A 23,098-nucleotide genomic window follows, 5' to 3' on the forward strand; every position below is an offset into this window, starting at 1 on the left:
AAAATAATAAAGAGAAAGAGTTAAAGAAACCGAAAATTGGGCCTGTCTTTATTTGTCAGTTATAATGGGGTTTAACTGAAAACTTAATGCTTCTGATTGGTGTTTAACTGAGAACTTCATGATGTGAGACATAAGTGCAATGAATTCACTTTATTCCACCATCAAAATATTTAGACAACAGCATAAACTGTCTGGGCTCTGTAGTGGGAGCCAGAGGATGGAGGTTTTCTTGCTGGGTGGAGAATAACCACTGGCACCAGCATGAAACCTCATTGGGTCTAGACCATTTCCAGAGTCCAACGGAAAACAAATGTCCTCGCTTTTTTATCCTGGTCATTGAAAGTAGCTGCAAGGCAAATAAAAGAAAAAAAAAAAAAGCTTCATTTTATTAATCTCTCCTTCCTCCAAACCATGCCCTCCACTGAGATTCAAAGTAAAAGAATACTGGGAAAGTACGAAGGATAATCCTATATGATAGTATGTAGAGCGAGCCTGCTGGAGGGATTGCTTACCTGATGCTTGTGGGAGGTCTGAATTGCTACAATTTGCCCCAGAAGTGCTTCTGCTTGTGTTCTGGTACTTTGTGTCAGTACCTTCAGAGGGAGCATCTTCAGTGCCAGGATCGCTTGCTAAAGTACTCTGACCCGCAGAAGGAAAGTCCAAGCCACAGGTGCACTGTGGATAAAGTCCATTTTCCGGTGAGGCTGTGGTATAGTCAACCGCTGCACAAAGGGGTTCACTCCACTTCCTAGGAGATTCCCTAGAGGAAACCCCACAGCCCACGCAGTTGTTCACTGACTCAGGGTTCACTGGGAAGCGATCTGTGTCCTTTCTCTCCGTGTCCTTCATATGACTACAGGTGCAATGGCAAGATTTCTGTAGGTATTTGTCTGAGGAGGCATGGATGCAGTCCATTCCGCATGAAGGATCAGAGCTATAGGAGCCTGCTAAATCCACCATGCTCTCAGTTCCTGTGAAGCACTGACTTAAGCTATCATTCTCCCCCACCTCCAGTGGCTCTGAAAATGGTGACACGGATTTACTGTCAGGCCGACTCAATAAATGTAAATAACCATGGGCATGGGGAGCTCTATCTACATATTCATCTTCCATGGGAATCTGCCTGAAGTGGTCATCCTCAGACTCTGTTGCTAAAGACAATGTTGGGATGTTCTCTCCCAATTCATAGTGGATTGTATCTGGGCTGCCTTTTCCATAGAGAGTGTGCCCATTTGGGCAACCCATGTCTTCAGAAAAAACATAGTAATCAAGGGCTAGCAAACATATTCCTTCAGAAGGCTGAGGACTCGCAGTGTTCACCATGTTTGTATTAACAAATGGCTCTCTGGGGGATTCCTAAACAAAATCCAAAAGAAAAAAATGTTTAATAAGCAGGTCATCAGAATATTATTTTTCTTAGAAGAGCAGAAATGATATTTAGAGAATTTAATATTCTTGCATTGTTAGTTGCTGACTTAGAGCAGCACCCCCTACATTTTTGACCCATAAAATGTAGTTCTGCTTGGATATGTCACAAGGATCTTACTGGACAGGTCTGCTCCTTGTGGGTATTCAGAGTCAAATCTGCTCCCGTGAGTGACAAAAATAAATTTTTAACTGGTTATTGCTCCTGTTGGCTCTAAAGAGCCAAAACAGCTAAGAAAGAGTGAGTTAGATTCTATTCTTCCATCTGTCTCATTGACAGAATTGTTACTAAGGTCCAATCAGTCACACCTGAGCAAGCCCATTGAAGGCAATGAGGTTTGTACAGACAACACTGAGGGCAGAAGCTTTATTAATGATGGTGATGCACGAAGAAGGAAGAATCCAGGTTGGCTTACAGGACTCAGGGTGAGCTTGCAAGGCAGAGAGTTCAAAAAACATTTACTTGTGAACTGAGCACGTGTGACCTGGAAATTGTTGAGACAATAAACACGGAAATCCATGATGCCATTTTTACAGTCTCTTTTCAGAGCAACGCTACACTTTAAAGCACAAGAGGTTTTCCTCTCAACAATGGGCTGTTCTTTAAAGTTTGATGCCCAGATCTAACCTATACTAGATTTGAAATCCTCTAAATTCTAAGGGCCAAATTCTCTTCTTTGTGTGAAACTCCACTGAAGTCAATGTAGCAGTGACCATTTTCCTCAGCAGAGGATTTGACCTTAAATACTCTCCTTCATTTTTATAAAGGAAGGGCTGATTCTTCTCTTACTTACACCAGTTTTACACACCTTCCAGTCCTCTGACATGAATGGAGTCACTCCTGATTTAGACTGAAGTCAGAGAAGACTCAGGCCTTATATGTTCAGTGACCCTTCCCACAAATTCCCTCCATTTTTTCATTTGACTACTTTCTACAAGGAGCGTAAAAATGGCCTTTACAGGAATTTTTCTGGGATTACCCAATGATTAAAAAGCCATAGTACATTAGAACAACAAACAATTAACTGAGCACTTCTTAGAAAAGACACCAAAGGCTTAAAATAAAAAGGAATAGAAGGCAAATAGTCCCTAGCGTTCAGAAATGGAAAAGAATAGCTATTTATGAAGAATGCAAAGAGAGGTCCTTATCTTCTAGCTATGTAGGGTGGGGGGAAAGAATTCAAATGGTATGCCATTTGAATTCACAGATTCAATGGGCCCAATTCTGCTGTCAGTTTACCTTGAGTGTCACCCTCATAGGAGTTACACTCGTGTAACTTAGAGCAAAACTTGGCTCATTGTCTACAGGAATTAAAGCCAGAATGCTATCAGTTCTCTGTCCTTTGTTGCAACTACCTGATCACCTACTAGTGTCTTTCCTTGGGTGGTACAATAGTTACTGAATGGTGGGAGAGAAATCTGTGGACTCATTTGTCTGTATTAAGTGTCGAGGCTGCCATAGGGGTCAGGAAAGGAATTAACGAAGCATAACCACAGTGAAAACTTTAGAACATTAGAGTTTACCTTCGTCCCTTTTATTTGGCTGCATACTTCATTAGCCCAGTGCTGTAGATCTGCTGTAGGGGAAACAAAATAATAGCTATAGTGTTTAGCAGGCTTTCTTAAATCAATCACAGATCAAATAATATAGTTATCCATAATCTCCTACATTAAATTAAACCTAACTGTCCAGATTGTTTTTATTGACTCTGCTCAAAAGACCAAGCGGCTGTCTAGCTGAGCATTCATTATAACTTGAATTGGATACATCCTTATGGAACAAATGTCTATAAGGTCCTAAAATAGAATGTGGTTAAGCTATGTTCCACATCAAATGGGACTTTATTCCTGGTCACATGTCAACGAGTTATGACTGGCCTCAGATCGACCCAGTTGCAACCATACAATTGGTTAGTCTATTTCAAGAGGTGTCACATGAATGGCCCAAATAGCAATGAGGAGACCAAAGGGGGAACCCCCTCCCGCGCCCGCATACACACCCCGAAACCACCACAGGATGGCAGTTTCGAATATAGTCTCTTCCGCTTAATCGGAATGTGTTTAATTGGGAAATGTACTAAATTAAAACATCTCTGAAGGAAAAGGTTTAAACTCAGTGAGGCTTTATAACAGTGACTGCGGCTTTATGGGGACAATAATGATCGTTTATGGGGATTTTGTGGTGCTAGGCCGTGTGTGCTTTTTAATATCATGCTGGTTCTCCGTGTTTGTAAAACAACTGGAACATATATCAAGTAGGTAGCCACTGCCTGGTCTTGGCCATTAGTTTGTTCCATTCTGGCCAAGTACACACACCTAGTATACACTCCACTGTAGATACTGGCCTGCAGAAACTGGGAGGAGGCACTAACCTGATGGGGCTCTGCAGAGCCCAGACAGCAGTATTGCTATTTAATTGGTATCATCTGTCAGTCTGGAATTTCTCTTACAGGGCATGAAAGGCCACTCACTGGAAGGGGCTGCAGAGTGATGGAAATCCAGATTAAGAGGATTCCACTATAACCTCCGCTGAATCGAAAATGTTTGGTTACCCTTAGGGTGACAGGAATTTAGTGTGGAAGTGGTAGCCAACTTATAAAACACTAGTTAAAAGTTTATTTAAACAATGCAGGAGAAGAATGGCACAAAAAACCCAGGCAGGTGGGGCTGAGGAAATGAAAGGGGAAAAGGACAGATGAGAAAAAGATTTCCATGAGGAGGAAGTAAATGCAAAAGGAGTAATAACAGTTTGCTCAAATCAACTAATGCATAGAGGTTAAAATGAGTTTCTGCAGATGCATCAACGTCCATGCAGCAATCGCTGCAGCATTTCCCCCATGTTAATAATATTTAATGCCGTTGATAATACATGAAAATCACATTTCTCCACTATTACAGAAATAGTGTACCAAAATGTTGACCTAGTCCAAACAATAGGCTTGATCACATTCTCAGATATGTGATTGTACCAGTGGCATGCCGTGACAGTTTGTAAGGCAGCCCAAAATTGCATCTTCCATTCAGTGTGACCTCGCACGTATGGTGTGTGTGAGGTTACATTGTGCAGAAGACACCATTTTGTTTTACAAAATTGAATCCTCCATGGGGTCTGAACAGAATAGTCCTGGGGGCAGATCTGGTCCACCGGCTGCCAGTTGGATAAAGCACAGCTGTCAGGCATGCAGGCCACACAATACATGCCTTGCATGCATAAACAGCACTCTACTGGACTGTACATTAGCTAAGATCTAATTTTGACAAACCAGTTACTGCACAATACCTGATTTGACAGGGTACCAGAGCGATAAGCCTAATACATTTCTGTACTAGAGAAAAGGAATCCAAAGTCCTGCTTTGTGCCAGCTAAAATACATAAACTGTAGAGCATATAATTTTCCAACCAATGCATGTGTTTTTAACCTGATGAGTCCCACTAAATTCAAATCACACAGTTTAAACCTCTACCCATAAAAATATAGATTTCACATTAAGTTGAATTCCTAAAAATCATTAGCCATAATGTACCTGTCAGTGCTTTCCCCTTATTTTTGTAACATACAATAAGTATGATAATGCTGGTTAATATCACAAAGAGGACTGGAACAGTCAGAACATACAAGATCTTGTTTGTTTCTGTAGGATGAAAAGAAAAATCACATCAGTGTGCAGCTTATACTTAGCAATGATACGATCCTTGCTTACTTTTCTTACTTGGATGCAGTAAGATGTTTCCATTGGAACTTAGATTTCTAAAATAACCCCAATAGCTTTATAACACATTATGTTGAGTAACAAGGAGCCTGATCAAGCCCATGCTTTACAATACTATCTTTAAAAGAACTACTGATTTAAATGCTGAAGACAGACCAATACAGGCATGCCCAAATTTTGCTGAGTTGGAGGGTTCATGTGTAAGCTGCCAGGAGCCCAAGAGCTATACTTGATTTGCTTGAAAAGGCTCTGAAAGTAGTCTCTATGAGCTACACAGGCCCCAGCATGCCAGACAGCCTTCGGTTCAGAGCATGATGGCTCACTGCATGCTGAAACACGTAGTCTCGCTGGGGCAGCACATCCACATTAAAGATAAAAAGGGCAATGGGCCTCATTATCAGACATCAAGGGCTGCCTTTGACTGACACCGTATCCATCACTAGCAACAGTGCACAGACAGAAGTTGTCGCTTTTTTTAAAAATAGTTAAAAATGAGAAGAATGCAAAAAAAAAAGTCAGAACTGCAACTGTGGTGGTAGTTAATGGGTATTATAACAACAATCTCATCTGGTACGTAATTTCAATAAAAAGTATAAAGCTGTATACAGTACTGAACATAGGCTGTAGTTGTGATTTCTCACAAGGAGCTTCAATTCAGAATGGCATAAAATAATCTTTAATACCAAAATATTTTGAGGCGGATTTTCAAAAAAGGCTCAGAATTGGCCCAACTGCTTCCTTTAAAGCCAGCTTCAGTGGGAACAGAGTTATGCCAGCACTGAGCCCTTTTGAAAATCCTACCCTATACTTTCTGATGGATAATTATGTATGATGAAATATACCATCTTGTGGTTGTACAGACATCGTAGGCTCCACGCAAACTGCATCTGACCGATCAGTCCCAGGAGCTCCTTCTGCAGTTCCCAGAGCTGTGCAGCTACAAAAATAAAGAAAAAAAAATGCTGGATGATCATGTAGAGAGCTGGCAATGACACCTACATTTAGGTTGCCTAACACTTTCCATTATAAGAGATTCTCAGAGCCTTTAATTTTTAATAATCTCTACCACCTCCATTGTTTTCCTTTGAAATTTGGCAGGCAGAAAGCCCTCAACATAAAGATTTTCTTTGTCCCATAAAATTCTATTGAGGTTTTGTAGATTTATAAACTGTTAACAGCCACTATGGCTTTTCCTCGGCTTGTGTTCCTCAGGAAAATTGTGTCAGCTTGCCAAAATAAAAGGAAGATTCTAAAGTGCCAGGCCCCAGCCTCAACGTGATCCTGCACTGGGAACATGTGGGAGCTGCTGGAGCAGCTATAGTGATGGGAAGGGGTGAAAGCCAATGTAGGCTCACCACTTTTGACTCTACACACTGGACTTGGTGCATGGCTCCGGTATCCCAACTCCCTTTCCAGTACCCAGGGCCAGGAGGAGTGGGAGTAGGAGAACTGAGGCCAGGCTCCTCCCAGCACATAGCCTCAGCAGCCCATTTCCCCCCTCTTGAGCACCACCTGCGGCACAAGCCCCCTACTTCTGGGGCAGGGGAAGGGGAAAGAGAGAGAGAGTCAGGCTAGGCCAGGCTTCCCCTGACCACTCCTGGACTCAGTACTTGGTGTCAGTGGCCGATTCCCCCCTCTGTGAGAATAGCCTTCTCCTGCTGCTCGCTAATAGAGTTAGTCCTGTAACTCAAGTAGTAGCAGTCAGTGTTGAAGGTTCAGGGTTCAAAGGCTGTTGATAACATGCTATGAGGGATCATTACAGTTGTACATAGCAGAATTAGTTATTTTTCTTTTTTAAAAATTAGGAAATTACATATTTAAAAATTAGATTACAAGAGCCTTACTTAGGGTGCAAAGTCAAACACTCAAAAGGTAGGAAATGCCAGATTTACATTTGCCTGTGGAGCATTAATTCAGCCCCCTTGTGCACATGAATTATGATACCCTCTTTAATTGCATGATCACATACTATATTTTCCACAGGATCCAGGCCTCACTCAGTGCACAGGTTAGATGAACAAGGGGGACAGAATTAAGGATGCACAGACAAATGCAAATCTGGCATTTCCTATCTTTTGGGTGCTACACTTTGCAATCTAAAACATAATTCTTTTAATGTAGGGGTTTTTTTGTATGTATTGCAGTGTGTGTTATGTAATGGTATGATCACATACATATCCATCTAAAGGGCATTATCTGCTTTCACTTCGTATTGTGGTCATTATGAAAGGCTGCCCTATTTGCTCTATAGTTTTAAATTTGTATTTCTAATTTATATTTTAAACACATAGCATCTTCACTAGTTTGGTCCCTGTTATCGTAAAGCAAGTCTCTTTGTTATATTATATTTTGCTTAATTGAGTAGCATATCCCAGCAAGGGGCCACCCACTGAATTACTTTATGTCTACCAAACCCACAGGCACAGAGAAGAGGGTATTGGGAATGCAGGTGATGCAATGTGCAGCTGAACTGCTTCATCTTTTTGAGAGGTTAAATCTGAAGAAGAGAACGAGGAATGAATGGGGAAAAAAAGACAGAGAACAGACAGAAGGCTGCAGAGAAGGAAGGATGGGCCAGACAACTCACAGGAGGTATAACAGTAGCCACTGTAGTCAGTGGACACTGCTCCTGCTGTGTGATAGCGTTGGTCTTTATGACCTAGATTCATGTCAGGTGACAGGAAACGAACATCCATTTCTTATCATAGCTTGTGTGTGTTCATGTCCTTATTAGATCAAAACAGATGAAAACAGGAGGAGAAATGAGGAACAGAGGAGACAAAGAGAGAGAAAAGCAGAATTAGGAAACAAGAGAGAAGAGAAAGAAAGAGAGAGTGCAAGCGAAAGAAAAATAGAGACAGAAAACTCCTCCTCCATGAAACAACCCCCTGTCAGACAGAAAAAAGTGCTCTCAAAAAAGCCATCACAGGCACAAGGAAGTGGCAAGGACAAGAGGGAAGAAAGAGCTGAATCAGGACCAAGGTGAGAAATGTATAAAAAGTGACCAAGGGCAAGAAGAGGGGCACGAACTGAACAGAATGCTCTAGCTCAACAGTTTTGTTGCAATTCACTTCCCTTGCTTTTCCCTGGTGAGGATCAAGCTCTGATGTGAGAATTCCCATATTTAAATCTGCTCTGGCAAAGCTGCTGATCAGTGTGCTACAAAGAGAGAAGCTCCCTGACAGTCCGTTGAATGTTCCATTCTTCAGCTGAAAAATCAATTTGTCCAGGCCTCTTACAGCTTTGTGGTTATCTCACAGTTATGTTATAGGAGAGGTGCACTTACTTGGTCCAGGATTTACACTCATCGGTGGATGAAAAGATGTCTGAAAAGTACCCCCAACGGCATGGTGCACACACCGTATCCTTGTCTCGTTGCACTGTGGTAGAGGAAACAAACAGCATAACTGAGCAACTGTAATTTCACCTCAGACTTGGAGAAGATTTTTCCCCCCTGAAAATTCTTCCATGATGAGGGAGATCTTACATTATATTAAAGGAGGCAACTGGAGTTAAATCTGAGCAGAAAGTAGTGGTAAATGAGGTCTGTATAGAGTCAAAACGAGAAACAAAGAAATGACAGGAGCTATTTGCACAGCTCTGGTGAAAAAACAGTGTGAGGAGCTAACTCCATTGTAACTACCAGTCTTGTGTTAAAAGAAAAGGAGTACTAGTGGCACCTTAGAGACTAACCAATTTAGTTGAGCATAAGCTTTCGTGAGCTACAGCTCACTTCATCGGATGCATTCAGTGGAATGTCTTGTGTTAATGCAGTTACGTTATGTCAGTAACTTATACCACCACTGTTACAGAGCCACAGTGGGGACTCCATAATTATGATGGGTGTTCACAGTACCAACTATTGTGGAGAAGAAATCATTGTGTTGAGTCCAGATGCAGCACTTACTTCTCTAGCAGTCAGTCCTGTACCATTTTTACGTTGTTCCCGCCACTTGGAATGGTTTCCTTTCTTACCAATGTCCAGTATAAACCTGATTTTGACCCCCTCTGATTTCCACTCCCGAAAAGCAAACGAACAAACCAACCAACCCACTTCCTTTTAGCCTGAAATTTCAAAGCTAGTCTGATGTCAGAGGTGATTTGTTTTTGTCACATCTGAAGTAAATCCATGAAACTGCTTGAGTTGTAATACATACATAACTACTACTATGTTAATTTCAAAACGTGTTCATAATTTTTACCTTTGCCTAATGCTATAAAATTGAACTTAGCATGGTTCATTCAGTTCAACTTAACCTGAACACTGAGATCACAATGAGAGCACATGTGTGGGGATGCTTTTGTGAATATTGGAGTTACAATTTTTAAAGTTAATCAGAGTCAAATTCCTTAGTGTTCAGAGTGCAGTGAAGTCTCCCATGACAATTATAGAATTCATGATAAAACTTGCCAGGTCCACCTCAACTAAGAGATTTTAGTCAAAATAAAAATTCTCAAGTCTCTTCCTTATTTTGGGGAAGTTCTATGGCCTGTGTTATGCAGGAGGTTACAAGAGATGATCACAATGGTCCCTCTGATCTTGGAATCTCTGACTGTATGAAAGGCAGCCTTCAAAACGTAAACAGATCGTGACAGTTGTACGATCAGTTATTATACCTACAACACACCTCTCCCACTCACATTGGCCTGAGATCCCAATCAACCCTCTCTTTAAAGGCTGGGACTCCATTCCTCTAGATGTCCACTCTACATATCTTACCAGGATGCTGAACGCCAAACCCTAGAGCACATTTTGTATTTCGCAGACAGTAATCACAGTCTTCGTTACAGTGGTATCCCAGTGTACATGCACATTGTCGCTGGAACGTGCTATTTCCTGGATTCACTTCTATTAAACCTTTCCCTAAGTGAGAAAGCAGATGAAAGTAAAAATCTCTCCTTCAACATGATTTGGGATGGCCAGCCTCACTCCCCCATGTCCATACTGCTTGTGTGTCAGATGCAGAATTATTCTTGTTAGGCATCACATTAATATTTGAAGAGCATGGTAGACACCTGGTTTGTATGAGAAGCCTCACTGTTTAGAATCATAAAGTGACATCATTTTTATTGACTTCAGTTGGAGCTGAATTAAGCCTTTACACTGGGGAAACAAACAGACTCAAGAATTGTGTACACCTTATGCTGGGAAGGAGTGGGAGGAAGAATCTCTATGTGCTCACCCATAATACCCTAGTGCACTGCATTGAAGATTCACGAGTGGTGGCATAAGGATTATGGCTGAGATTTTCAAAAGAGCCTTGGGGGATTGAAATTTACTGGGAGTTGGGCATGCATCTAACTCTCTTAAGGTCCTTTGAAAATCCCTCTCTCAATTATTATTTTGGTGAACTAAATCATAGAATATCAGGGTTGGAAGGGACCTGAGGAGGTCATCTAGTCCTACCCCTTGCTCAGTGCAGGACCAATCCCCAATTTTTGTCCCAGATCCCTAAATGGCCCCCTGAAGGATTGAACTCACAATCCTGGGTTTAGCAGGCCAATGCTCAAACCACTGAGCTATCCCTCCCCCCGATCATAAGTTCTAGATCAGGGATAGTCAATTATTTTTGTCAAGGTCCAAATTTCTTGATCAATGTATAGTCAAGGTCCAGACTCTAGAGAAAATAATTAAAAAAAACCCAATAATGATAATAAGTAGTAAATAAAAAGATTTCAGGGTGTGTTCAAAAGTGTTTGGTGGTCGGGATTTGCGCCGTAGTCTGCCTATTGACTACCCCTGTTCTACTCACCCATCCTCGCACTTCAATTGTTTGGACTCAAAGGTACGAAATGCCTCAGTATGAACAACTCACCCTCATCACATATTTTGTGTAGTAAACATTTGTCTTCTTCATTCCAGACATCCATATATTCGTTTGGGCCGCAAGACTTGCACACAGTCTCAGAAGTGGCAGTGCATTTGGCAGATATGTACTTTCCTGAACAAAGAGGAAAAAAACCACGGTCACTTATCAGTCACTGATGCTCTCTAAAGATAATAGACCAAATTTAGCCCATGTGTTACTCGACTGATGCCACTGAATTTAGGAAGGTTTTTGCCTATTGTCATCCCAGTTCCTCACTCTGGCCTCAATTTAGCAAGGCATTTAAGCACCTGAGTGACTTTAAGCACATGAATAGTGTCACTGAAATCAGTGAGAGTCATATCACTGTGTGTCTCCAGCACTGAAAAATCTCAAACAAACCAGGTATCTTGTGCATCTTTTGTTGAAGTCAGTGATATAGGCTGGGGACTATGCACATGCTTTCAATTATGCATATTCTTAAAGCTTTGCTAGGAGTTGTGCAAATAGACTCATGGACAGGGCCAATCAGAGGGGGAGCCAGGAGATCCATTTGGCCTAGGCCTCAAGCTCAAAGGGGGCTTCAAATTTAGACACTTGTTAATTTTTTGGCATTTGATAAGTTTCGCAACTTGTTTTTTGTGCATCCCTATCGGACCAGAAAAGCATTTGTTAAAATATATATATATATATATATATATATATATATATTCAAATTATGTCTCACTCTTTTTTTGGTGCCGTATTTTGTTTTCATGTGTCATCATTTTTTATTTTTATTATGGCTAGGGGACTCAAAAGCTGGAAGTGGCCCAGGCCGCTCTGGGCCTCTGAGAGGGCCTACTCATGGACTAAAAAAGGCAAAATGACTTAGTGACCCCATACTAATATCATAAAGAAGATTTTCATTTTTAAAAAATAAGAGCACTAGAATATATTTACCTGGCTCACACTTTGTGCAGCACCGTCCAGAATACTCATAGTGTTTCTCACTCTCACAGGCTGGAGAGATTTGTAGTGATAACTGGGAAACAGAACGAGAAAAACAATACCTTAAGAGTTATTCATGGAATAGTTTTAGAAAAATCCTACTCATGCTTCTGATAAGTGGAAGGAAAGCTCCACTAATTAGTTACAACACTTCACATTGCAAAATAGTCAATATTACGCAGCACGGACAATGTACGTTTCATTATCAAAAGTCCTTTGCAGACAAATTAAGTAATAAACTTGATAATATCTACTCATGCAGAGCTTGACAGCCATGTGAGAAATAAATATTGTAACATGATTGTGCAATTTATCATGCATTTTTGACCTCTTCTCTTACCCAGTAACCCATCTCCCCCAGCACTGTATTCTCACATTTGAACCCCATGAACAGCTTCAAATAAGCATTATTTTAATAAACAAAAAGCAAACAAACAAATAAAAAGCAACCGAACAGAAATACTTCCTCTTTCTCCACCAAAATGAACCCAGCCCAAGACTCAGGTCTAGCAAGGTTTAATACTGTACCAGTGACAGGTTTAAAGTCCAACATTTGGCAACCTGGCGGAGAGCCAGAAACCAGTGATTTAAACCACTGAAAAGGAGAAGTTCCCAGCTTCCCACTGAGATACACAACGTGGCTTCAGAGGAGCCTTAATTACAATGAAATTAAGCAAAAATTCTAGCATCCATAAAAAAATGTGTCATGTAAGACGCATATAGAGAGTACACAGCAGTGTGGGTATCTTGTTTTTATCAGCACAGAGAATGACTTGCACAACTCACTCCTACCTTTGCCACCCGAGAGTAAGGCAGCCATCCCTTTGTTAATTATTGCTTTTATAATGTTTAAGACATTTCAAAAACCTTATTTATAGTGATTGATTCTTCATTGTACTTGGATGTAGCTGCTGAAATATTGTTTATAGAGCACTGGAATATTTCTTTGAGGAAAGCATGTTGGCATTCCTGCTGCTGGCAATGTAATTCTTTCGATATATAGCATGTTATAAAAGCACCACGTGCACAGCTAGAGTGAAATTTATATCAGGTTCCATTCCTCACGTCTCTCCTTTTGTTTCCTCCTTTTGTTCCCTTTCCTCCTTTCTAGTCTCCGGTGCTTTGATATCCTTCTCCCACTCTGACCTTGCACCATCTGACCTTGTGGGTCTTTCCTTTTGTGCCAGATTTTGTCCTTCTTTTGCTGAAAGGACACTTATTTCCATATGACCCACTTGTTTTGAGTTTGAACCATGCTCTAGGGCATTATTTCTGTGTCTTTAAACTGTATGAGCTGCATCTGAATTGGACTGTAAGATCCTTAGGTCAAAGACAATGTCTTTGTGTATGCTTGTATGGGGCTGAATGCCACTAGTGTCTGATGCCATCAATAATAAATAATAATAATCCTGAGGCAAATTAAGGGTCCAGTCCTGCAAACATAGTTCTTTTGTCTCATTGTTCCCTTGTGCTCCCCTGTTGTCTCTGAGGTTTTACTTAGATTGTAAGCTCTTTGGGGCAGAAATAATCTTTTCTGTTCTGTTTGTACAGCGCCTAGCACAAATGGGTCCTGGGCCATGACCAGAGCTCCTACCGCAATATAAATGAATAATAATAATTATAGTTCTTACTATTTGCACCCCCATGATACTTTCCGCTTGAATAATTAGCATTCAGGGCTGTGTACGTTCCTGGCAAGGTGTTAGCTAGACCCATGAATGTAGTAAAACAGGCCTGGCCAGCCTAGTGGCTGAATGACAGTGCGGTTAACTATCTTGTGGACAATGTTCTAGCATGTTCTTGCAATCTATTGAATTTCTGGCATTACGTTAAAATGGTTGTATGTGGTAAAAGGCCAAGCTATCACCAGCTAAGGATTGTGACTTCACTGCAGGATCGTGCAAGAGATGAAGGCTGTGATGAATAAATTCTTATTCACAACCATCTGTGAACGTGGCATACAACTGGTCGAGTCACTTGGGTTTTGTGCAAAAAGTTCTTTTCTTCCTTGTTTGTTCCAGTTTGAAAGTTCCTCTTTTGATGGGAGACTTAAAATTACTGAAATGCTAAACAAGGACAAAGTCTTTAATTTTAAGGAAGGATATGGAAATTTATTTTAGAACATAGAGCCAAAGGGAGGGGAATCATTTTTTAAAATAAAACAGCATGAATGGACAGGCAGCCTATACAGATAACTCTTCAGTGGTTCCTCTTATATTTGGAATCAACAGGAAGAGCTGGTTATTTAGTTACCTGTTCTAAAACAGGGGACCTATACATAACACAGGTGCTATTGTTACATTTACAGTATATTCTCACCACAGCTATTTATCTATATACACGCATTGTGACAATCAACACTCCTTTCTATGGTGGTGTCCTAGTATTTAAAAAGCCTTGCTGTTGTCTTCTCTTATTTACACTTCCAGTGAGGTAAACAGTAAAATCACGCCAAATTTCTTACATGCACTTCAAATCAAATGGAAACCTAGCCACATAATGGGGTGTGAGTGTGAACTTTGTCCTAGGCTGGAAGGGACTCTGGATCGGTATCAGATTATGCCATAGGCCAGTGGTTCTCAAAGCCAGTCCACTGCTTGTGCAGGGAAAGCCCCTAGCGGGCCGGACCGGTTTGTTTACCTGCCGCGTCCGCAGGTTCGGCCGATCGCAGCTCCCACTGGCCGCGGTTCGCCGCTCCAGGCCCATGGGGGCTGCGGGAGGCGGGGTGGGCCAAGGAATGTGCTGGCCGCCCTTCCCGCAGCCCCTATTGGCCTGGAGTGGCGAACCGCGGCCAGTGGGAGCCGCGATTGGCCAAACCTGAGGACATGGCAGGTAAACAAACCGCTCCGGCCTGGCAGGGGCTTTCCCTGAACAAGCGGCGGACCGGCTTTGAGAACCACTGCCATAGAGCATTTAATTTGGGGTGCAAGAGAAGATAAAAAGCTAAATGAGTGCAGCTGGGGAAAGGAGCTTTTATTTTAGATTGTGTTTGGGAAGTCTTAGTCCTTGCTATCTCCAGGTAAGGAAAACTTCTATTTGTGAGGCAGCTATACTTTCAAACTGACAGAAGACTTTGTATAGAAGTCTTCCCTGTCAAACTGGGGGGTTAGAACCTTTTTTTTTTTTTTTTTTTAAATGGGTTGGATATTGCAAATCTGTATTTGTAAGGGGTACCTTTTGTAAGCAATCAAAGTGCAGACAATGGAGCTACTCATGGAAGGGTCTGCAGAAGGATTGTACCTGAGCACCAACCTGCACATAAGCTTTTTTTGCCTGCGGGAATCTAGCTACTTTACTTATATGGCCCTATCGGTGTAGTACCTGACCACCTCACAGTTTTAATGGATTTATCCTCATAACATCCATAGGTAGGGAGGTGTGATTATCCCTTTTTACAGCTTGGGGAAGGGGTACAGAGAGACCAAGTTACTTTCCCAAAGTCACACAAGTAGTCTGTGGCAGAATGGGGAACTGAACCCAGGTGTCTGGAGTCCCAAGCAATCACCGGGCCATCTTTTCTCTCTGCCAGTAATAATTCTGTACATATAAATTCTGATTATTTTGATAATATACACAGTATTGGTATGTGTAGAAAGAGGGTCAAATTTCCACAGGTGATTGTACATAATCTTACAAATATCAAATAAAAAATGAATAAAAACAATCTGGAAACCTAATCTGAAATAAATTCAGCAAACTCAGTCATTTCTTTAAAAAGAAAAGGAGTACTTGTGGCATCTTAGAGACTAACATTTATTTGAGCATAAGCTTTCGTGAGCTACAGCTCAAATAAATTTGTTAGTCTCTAAGGTGCCACAAGTACTCCTTTTCTGTTTGCGAATACAGACTAACACGGCTGCTACTCTGAAACCAGTCATTTCTTTGCCAGTCTCAGTATTGGTGAATCTTTTCACTGGACCTTATGGATATATGAAAATTAACATTTCAGAGAACAGTCATATTTTTAAAACATTTTTCATGTTTTTAATTATAGGATAAACACAAGTTTTTTGCTGTAGTCCTTAAATGTAATCCAGTCCGCCTGGTCAAATATACATCTCAGAACTGTGTCCACCTCCAATGATGGACAGCACGTAGAATTAAAAACATTTCCCTCTGGTTTTCATAAGGCCCTGATTCTGCAAAGCACTTCAGCACACATGAGTAGTCGCATTGACTTCACTGGGAGAATGGATGTGTTCAAAGGTAAGCATGTGAATGAGTGCTTGCAGGCTCTAAGAACTTTTGCTTTAATGAATCACGGGTATAAAGCTGAACTGTGTTAGTCAGACTTTTAAAAGCACACACAGGTGCTTTTGAAGGGGGGACTCACAGAATTCAAATTCCTGCCTTCAGGCTTAAAGAAATATTTATTTTTAGTGCTGTTGAGCAATCTGATGGCAGCAGAAATTGTGTGTCATAGGTGCTAAAATTACTTTCTCGCTCAAATGAATATTCAGACAGACATATCAGAAAGAGAGAGAGAGAGGATAGAATTGCATGGGCCCCTTTACTTCAAAAGAAAAAAATCTGGAAGAACAAGCTAGGGGGTTTCCAGTATTTTTTTAAAATGTCATTTCTTTCAAAAACCTGAGGCTCACTGTGGATTGTTTGGGATATTCTCAGATTTGTGAAGCTAACATTTGTTGAAAGTGTAGTTATAGATGGTGGGTAACTATTTAAAAATGGCACCTTCTTACTCAATATATCTGCTCCCAAAGGGTCTTCAAATCATAGCTGACCATTTTACTGACCAAATCACATTTTTACTTCTTTTTGGAATGCAGACCTAATGTAGAAGCGTGACCCACGTTGTATCCTGCCTCACACAACATCAGCTGATTTTTAAACTCATGAGCTTGGTATTGATAGTGACATTAAAAGCAGGAGAAACTGTTTGATTGTCCGACCCTCAGTTGTCCAATAAGCAGAACTCTGGTGTATTCTACTGTTCTTTGGGCATGAGTGTCTTCACCCAGAGGATCAGGATTTGCCCAGTGACGTCAGACCAATAGCCATTTAAACCAGCCATCTTGTTTTCCAGCTGGGACTGGCTCTGCAATAGTTTCTTCTGTTTAAAAAATACATTTCTCCCCTCTTCAGAGACAAGAAGCCATCCCTTCACATTTAAAAGTTTTGTATCTTCCGTCCTTTTTGCTACATTGCTAATGTTGCTTAACAGTTCCTGTCTTCCTTCGGCAACAGTCCTAAGCTGCACCACAGCAGCATAAATCTCTTGCTGTCTCACAAAAAAACACAAAAGAACCAAAACCCCCCTGCTGCTAGGACTCCGAAACTGATGATAAATGTTTGGTTTTTTTTTAAATCAGCATCCAAGTCATGTATGGCTGAACTATAGTAATATGCTGACTCAAATCATGAAGCCCTAATATGAAATCAATGGGGAACTCTACCTTAATACAGATGGCACAATACAGCCTCAGGTTTCCTATTCCTCTTGGAGACTGATCTGCTTGAGTAATTCCAACTAGTGATTCACTAGCCAAAAATATTATTTTGTTGGAGGAGGCTTAAAAGCATTGGTAATTTAGTAGGGCTACTGGTCATCTCTGCCACTTTCCTGATTCAAGGACCACTCAGCAACACCATCTGGGGAAATACTATCTTATTATTTACAGAAGACCTCAATTATATTTTTACATCATAGAGATTAAAAGGAGAAAGATTTATACTGAAAAGGCATAATCCAAGTTAGACAGACACACATCCTTCCACACAATCTTAATTGACTGCTGATAAAAATCCAGTCACAAAGCACATAGATGACTCTGGGCAGTTCCAGCTGTTCACTTGAAGGGCTGTAATTCAGATTGTGAACAAAATGGTTTTTGTGATGTCAACTTTCCAGTGACCAGTAAACCACATCACATAACCACCATCAGATGGTAAAACAGAGTCAGGAAATGCAAAGGCGGAATGAAGACTGAATGCTATTTCACTCTTACAAATGAATCCTTGGAAACTTGCTAGTTCTTTAAACCTTCCAGACCCAAAGTGGTAAGAAAGAACATAGGGTAAAAACAATCATTAATAAGGAAAATTTAAAAAATATCTATAAATTGTTGACAGGTAATGGAGAGATGCACTGAAAAAGTCTAGTTCCCCAATGAGTGTATTGCATACTGTAATTTTTCCTGTGGGCTCTTTTTAACAACAGACAGCAAATCCAGTTATGAGGGATTACCTGACCAATGACAGAACTCTATCAACAGGAAGAACCATAAACTAATCACAAACCCTCCAGAGTTATTTCTGTTAGGCATACTGTGCAAAAAAGAGCAGAAGTGGTGGCACTGAACAAACATATCTTATAATGATGGGGGAGGGCAGATAAGAACCTTGGTAGGTTAGATTAGCTAAAACAAACAGTAGATTGATCACTGTTGAGATGGCTACAGTTTCTGTGAATTAACTAACCGTCCTTTAGCTCCTCAGTGGAATTAAAAACTCCCCTTCATATGAGTAACATTCATCCACCATATGATTATCATCAGATAACAATCAGACAGGTGTCAATACACAAAACACATGTATATATATATTTAATGCTTATCTTGATTCATTGGGTTGTTTAGGGAGTCTAAATGTTATTACTTTGCCTACAGTAGTGCCCAGAACCCCTAGGTGAGATCATGCTGCATTATGGGGGTGCACTATATACAGACATAGACCTGCCCTGAAAAACCTAATGTTTACATAGATAAGACAAACAAATAGTGGAAAGGAAAGAGAGTTGAAGTGACTTATGAAATAACACAGCACTGTAAGGGCAAAGCTGTGTATAGAACCCGGGTCTCCTGGGTCCTCTGTCTAGTGCCCTATTCACTAGAGAAGGGGATCCTATGCCAAAAACTCTTCAAACCCAATAACAAACCTTTCAGTTTCAAACGGATGGATGTCGCACGTACTGGAGTATGCCCCAGAAGCAAAAATGCACTCTCTTGGCTGCTTTCAGCCATAATGGTGACTAATTCTCACCAACCGCAGTGACATAGTAGTGTTATTTAGTAGTGTGTTAGATGCTGCGGCTGTCACTGGGTGCTGCACTCTCTCATCCAGCGCACAGCCGGCTGGCTTTCTGCTGGGCCTAGCTCGCTGCTTGTGCTGAGCCACACAACTCAAGTTGTGAAGTTTCATCTCATGCCACCAAAGCTCCTCTTGTCCAAAGAGAGACAGGCACATAGGGCCAGTTCAGAGCGACTGCAAAACCTGTAGCCTCTGGGAACCACAAAATCAAAGCCCCCCCCGGAGCTCCCTCTGTACTCCCTGCCTCACAGACGCTGCAACCTGGCCCCTGTAGGGCTGGAGGGAGGGGGTACATGGGGAATTCTCTCCTGTCTCTGCAGTGAAGTTGGTAGGTGGGCAGTGATTAGTCAGGTCCAGTGGATAAAAGCTTGGCTACAGGTAGGACGGCCAGATGGCCCAGTTTTATAGGGACAGTCCTGATATTTGGGGTTGTTTTCTATAGGCACCTATTACCCTCCCACCCCCGTCCCAATTTTTCACACTTGCGATCTGGTCAGCCTAGCTACAGGACTAAGGAGAGCCAGAACAGCTGTGGAGGTTCCATTTGAGGCCCTCTCACCTCTTCAGCCCAGGCTGGAGCTGCCCGATGCTCAGGTAGAGGGCAAGGCCCCCCCTGCTCCAGCTAAGACTCCTCTCCCCACTACACACGCACGCAGCCAGAGTCACCCATCCCTTTGTGCTCATTTTTATTTAAATAAAAAAAAATTCAAAACAGAATCCAAAAATTACAATCACGGACAGGACAAATCACAGTTACAAAAAGAAACTGGCCCCCACCACCCCTTCTTTTTAATGGCACTTTATTTGTTTTATCCAATTGCTACTTCAAATGTTTTGTGTTTCTCTTCATTTAATTTTTATAAAAGGGAAGCAAAGTAAACTTTGGCTCATATTCAACAGCGATCCATATAAAGAACTTCTCACTTAAATTAGATGAGTTAAAAAGTCAGGCTACTGAACGTAGTTCTCCAGCACATATCAGAATATATCAGGATATCATTTGTGACGTACTCAAATGACAAGAAACAATTAAGTAACACAGAAGACAAATAATAATGGCTGATTCATTGTGTTTCTTTATAATGCGCTGTCTAAAATTCTAGAGATGTTTAAAAAGGAAGTTATAATTACAGCTGGACAGGAACCTCTTCATGAAGTGTTTTTTCAGTGGAAAATGCTGATTCCATGACCCCAATACTTTATATGGAAAAGTATCAGTTTCAAGCAAACATTCATTGGGAAGTTTTCTCAGGTCCAGAGCAGCATTTCTGGTCCAAATTAGACAGAGAGACTCACACTAGCCAGCCCTAGTTATAATCAATTTTTTAGGTTTCCTTAGGCATTTATTTTACCCCAGAGTCCAGAAATCCTTAGGTTAAGGCTAACAAGGCCTAAAATAAATACATACAAAAAGGAGAGACTTGCAATTTTTTAAGAGGGTGGTATCTGAACTAATAAAGTTTGGGAACCAGGCACTAGACCATGCTACCTGTAAGCATTTTTTCTTTTTAAAATGATTTACTTTTAATCAGACTGCTTGCAATTATCTGTCAAAAATATTTTTTAAAAAATCTACAGATTATAAAAGCAGGGGGTTAAAAAAAATAAATCACAATTTTACTAGTATGCTTCTACAGCAAAGCAACAGAGAAATGAAACTCCCAAAGCCAATATCTTGTAAAGCCTGCATGGGCAAACCTATTTAAAATAAAAAAAAAGTATAAACAAAAGAACTGAAGCTCTATGTTTTCTTCTTTCAGTTTATAATTAACATACAATTTAGAGTGAATAACCTGATCCCTAAGACACTGGTGTTCACCTTAAAGAGGCTCCATAGAGTCATCATCTACTGTGATAGGCTCCTGCTCTGTTTTATATATGTACAGTATAGGTGTTATTTTTTGCTTACTTAATCAACCGAAAGTTATGGGCTTGATGCAGGCATTGCTGAGTAGAACTCAACGTCTATGTTGAAATGGATGTCAGACTAAATGATCATAGTGGTTTCTTCTGTCCTTAAAGTCTATAAATCTATGTATACACACAGAAAATTTAACAGATGTTATTTGGGAGTGTTGGTTATGTACAAAAAGCAAAGATATATTTTATTTGTTTATGGAAAATAAAATATACACACAAAAAGAAAAGAAAAGCTAACATTAACAATAAAGACAAGTATGTGTTTTTAAGTGAATGGTGGTAAGTATAGTGGCATATAACCTTTTGCTCAATAGGCTACCAGAGTGCAGTGTAATACACTAGACAACAAGAGCTTAATGTATAATCCTGCAAGCTTACCCTCACACAACTCCTGTTGGAACCCAAGGGTAGAATGAGTGCGTATGCATCTGAGGAGCTGGTTGCTAAGGCTTGTTGCCTTTTGCCTCTTCCTGCCTTCTAATATTTGGAATTCTATGGTGGATCATTTGGGCATGCTTCTTTGGGCAGCGGTAACATGGGTATTTTCAGGGATGCAGCCATTCCTTTGGTAGATGGCTTTATAAAATGGGTGCTCTTCACACTCTCAGGGGATCCAGTCTTGAAATAAACCACACAGTTTGATCATCTAGGTAAGAATTACGTGATCAGGTCTATAACTTCTTCCCTGTCAGAGTAACAGGCAGCAGAGAGCCCAACCCTGCTGCCTTTATAAGAGTAAAGTCAGAACAGCAATACTGAGCTCATTGGTAACTTTAGCCCAAAAAGTATTTAGGTGCCAAACTCCCATTGATTTAATGGGAGTTAGGAGCCCAAATATCTTTGAGAATCTGGGCCTTCATTCCTTAGTAGTCATCCTAAAGAACCAAGTCTGCCATTTGCTATTTACTAAGGGCATGATCCAAAGACCCATAAAGTCAATGAAAAGATTCCCATTGACTTCAGTGGGTTTTGGATCACACTCTTCGTGTGTCAGTTTTACCACATATTCCATTACCTTAAAAATGATTTATCAGGCAGATTTAAGTCCTGAGCTCTAAAACCGTTATTCCAACAATACTAGAAGATACTGAAGAACATAAAACATGCAAGATACAGTTTGCCATACCTAAATAAATTCTGTACCAACCTGCAGTCACAAATGTAATTCTTTGCTGTTCATGAATAGATCCTATTTATTTACTTATTTATTTTGCCACAAAGTAGTGAGGGCAAATTACATCATTTTCTTTCTGCTGATCAAGTATCTGAAACTGGTAGGGTGGGTTAAGCTAGCTAATCTTGCAAGAAAAAAACTCTTTTATTGCAGTAAGGTCTTTTTCCATAGCTATACTTGAATCTTATGGCTTGTCTACATGGGGCCATCCAGGAAAGTTAATTCAAATTAACTAAAGATGTGACTTTGAAGGGGATTAGTTAAACCTCATTAAATCCCTGTGTGTGGATGATGTTATTCAGAATTAAAAGTGGCCTTAATTCAGTTTAGCTTAATTCACTTTGGAAGTGAATAAAGCCACCAGGAGCTGCAGCTGCCTGGCTTGGCTTTGAGAGCTGGACCAGGTGTTCACTTCCTAGCCCAGCGTCACTGCTGCCTCCCGCCCCGCCCCATCTGTGTGAGATCTGAACTGGAGGGAGGTGAGGAGATTAACTCCCTGTTTGCTGGAAACCAAGCAAGGCTCCCGTCATAAATGAACTTTGCCTACTGCTGTTAAACAAATGTTTAAAAAAAAAACCATGAAAGACAGGCTCATCCATTTGCCCAGAATGTTGACAGAGAATAGAATCATGTATTAGTTATTGGGCAGTATCTAAATAGGGCTCCCTCAGAGAGGGACGTGGGGAGTGAAAGTGAGATGTGTTGGGAATTACAGCATGTGAAAAAGTGTTTGGGAGAAATGGCCTTCAACACTGAGTAGAATTTGCACGCTTCCCTTCAGGGCCCCAAACTGCTCCAGTTTGAACTGATGACAGCACTCCCATTGAGTTCAGTGGGAGCAAGTTAAGGCCCTGTCCTATTATTACTAACTTCTATTTGGTTTCAGTTGCATCCACATGTCCTAAGTGCTGTGCAAACACAAAGGAAGGCAAAGTCCCCACCCTGAAGAGCTTACAGACAGAAAAGAAATACTGGAAAGGGGTGCAATATGCAAGCAAAGTGGTCACAATATAAGGATATTATG

The 23,098-nt window shown here is 40.9% G+C and overlaps 1 protein-coding gene across 1 annotated transcript in view; it reads right to left on the reverse strand.

Annotated features, from left to right (window-relative positions):
- TNFRSF11A (TNF receptor superfamily member 11a) overlaps nucleotides 1-23,098 on the reverse strand; it is a 39,912-nt gene that overhangs the window by 10,496 nt on the left and 6,318 nt on the right. Inside the window, exons 2-9 of the mRNA XM_074944971.1 lie at nucleotides 11,886-11,967; nucleotides 10,953-11,078; nucleotides 9,857-10,000; nucleotides 8,423-8,516; nucleotides 5,979-6,073; nucleotides 4,951-5,058; nucleotides 2,950-3,002; nucleotides 513-1,356 (exon numbers count right to left, since the gene is read on the reverse strand). Of these exons, the coding sequence (XP_074801072.1) occupies nucleotides 513-1,356; nucleotides 2,950-3,002; nucleotides 4,951-5,058; nucleotides 5,979-6,073; nucleotides 8,423-8,516; nucleotides 9,857-10,000; nucleotides 10,953-11,078; nucleotides 11,886-11,967 (1,546 nt within the window). The remainder of the gene's footprint in view (nucleotides 1-512; nucleotides 1,357-2,949; nucleotides 3,003-4,950; nucleotides 5,059-5,978; nucleotides 6,074-8,422; nucleotides 8,517-9,856; nucleotides 10,001-10,952; nucleotides 11,079-11,885; nucleotides 11,968-23,098) is intronic.

The sequence above is a fragment of the Natator depressus genome, chromosome 2 (genome assembly GCF_965152275.1).
Source record: "Natator depressus isolate rNatDep1 chromosome 2, rNatDep2.hap1, whole genome shotgun sequence".
Taxonomy (NCBI): domain Eukaryota; kingdom Metazoa; phylum Chordata; order Testudines; family Cheloniidae; genus Natator; species Natator depressus.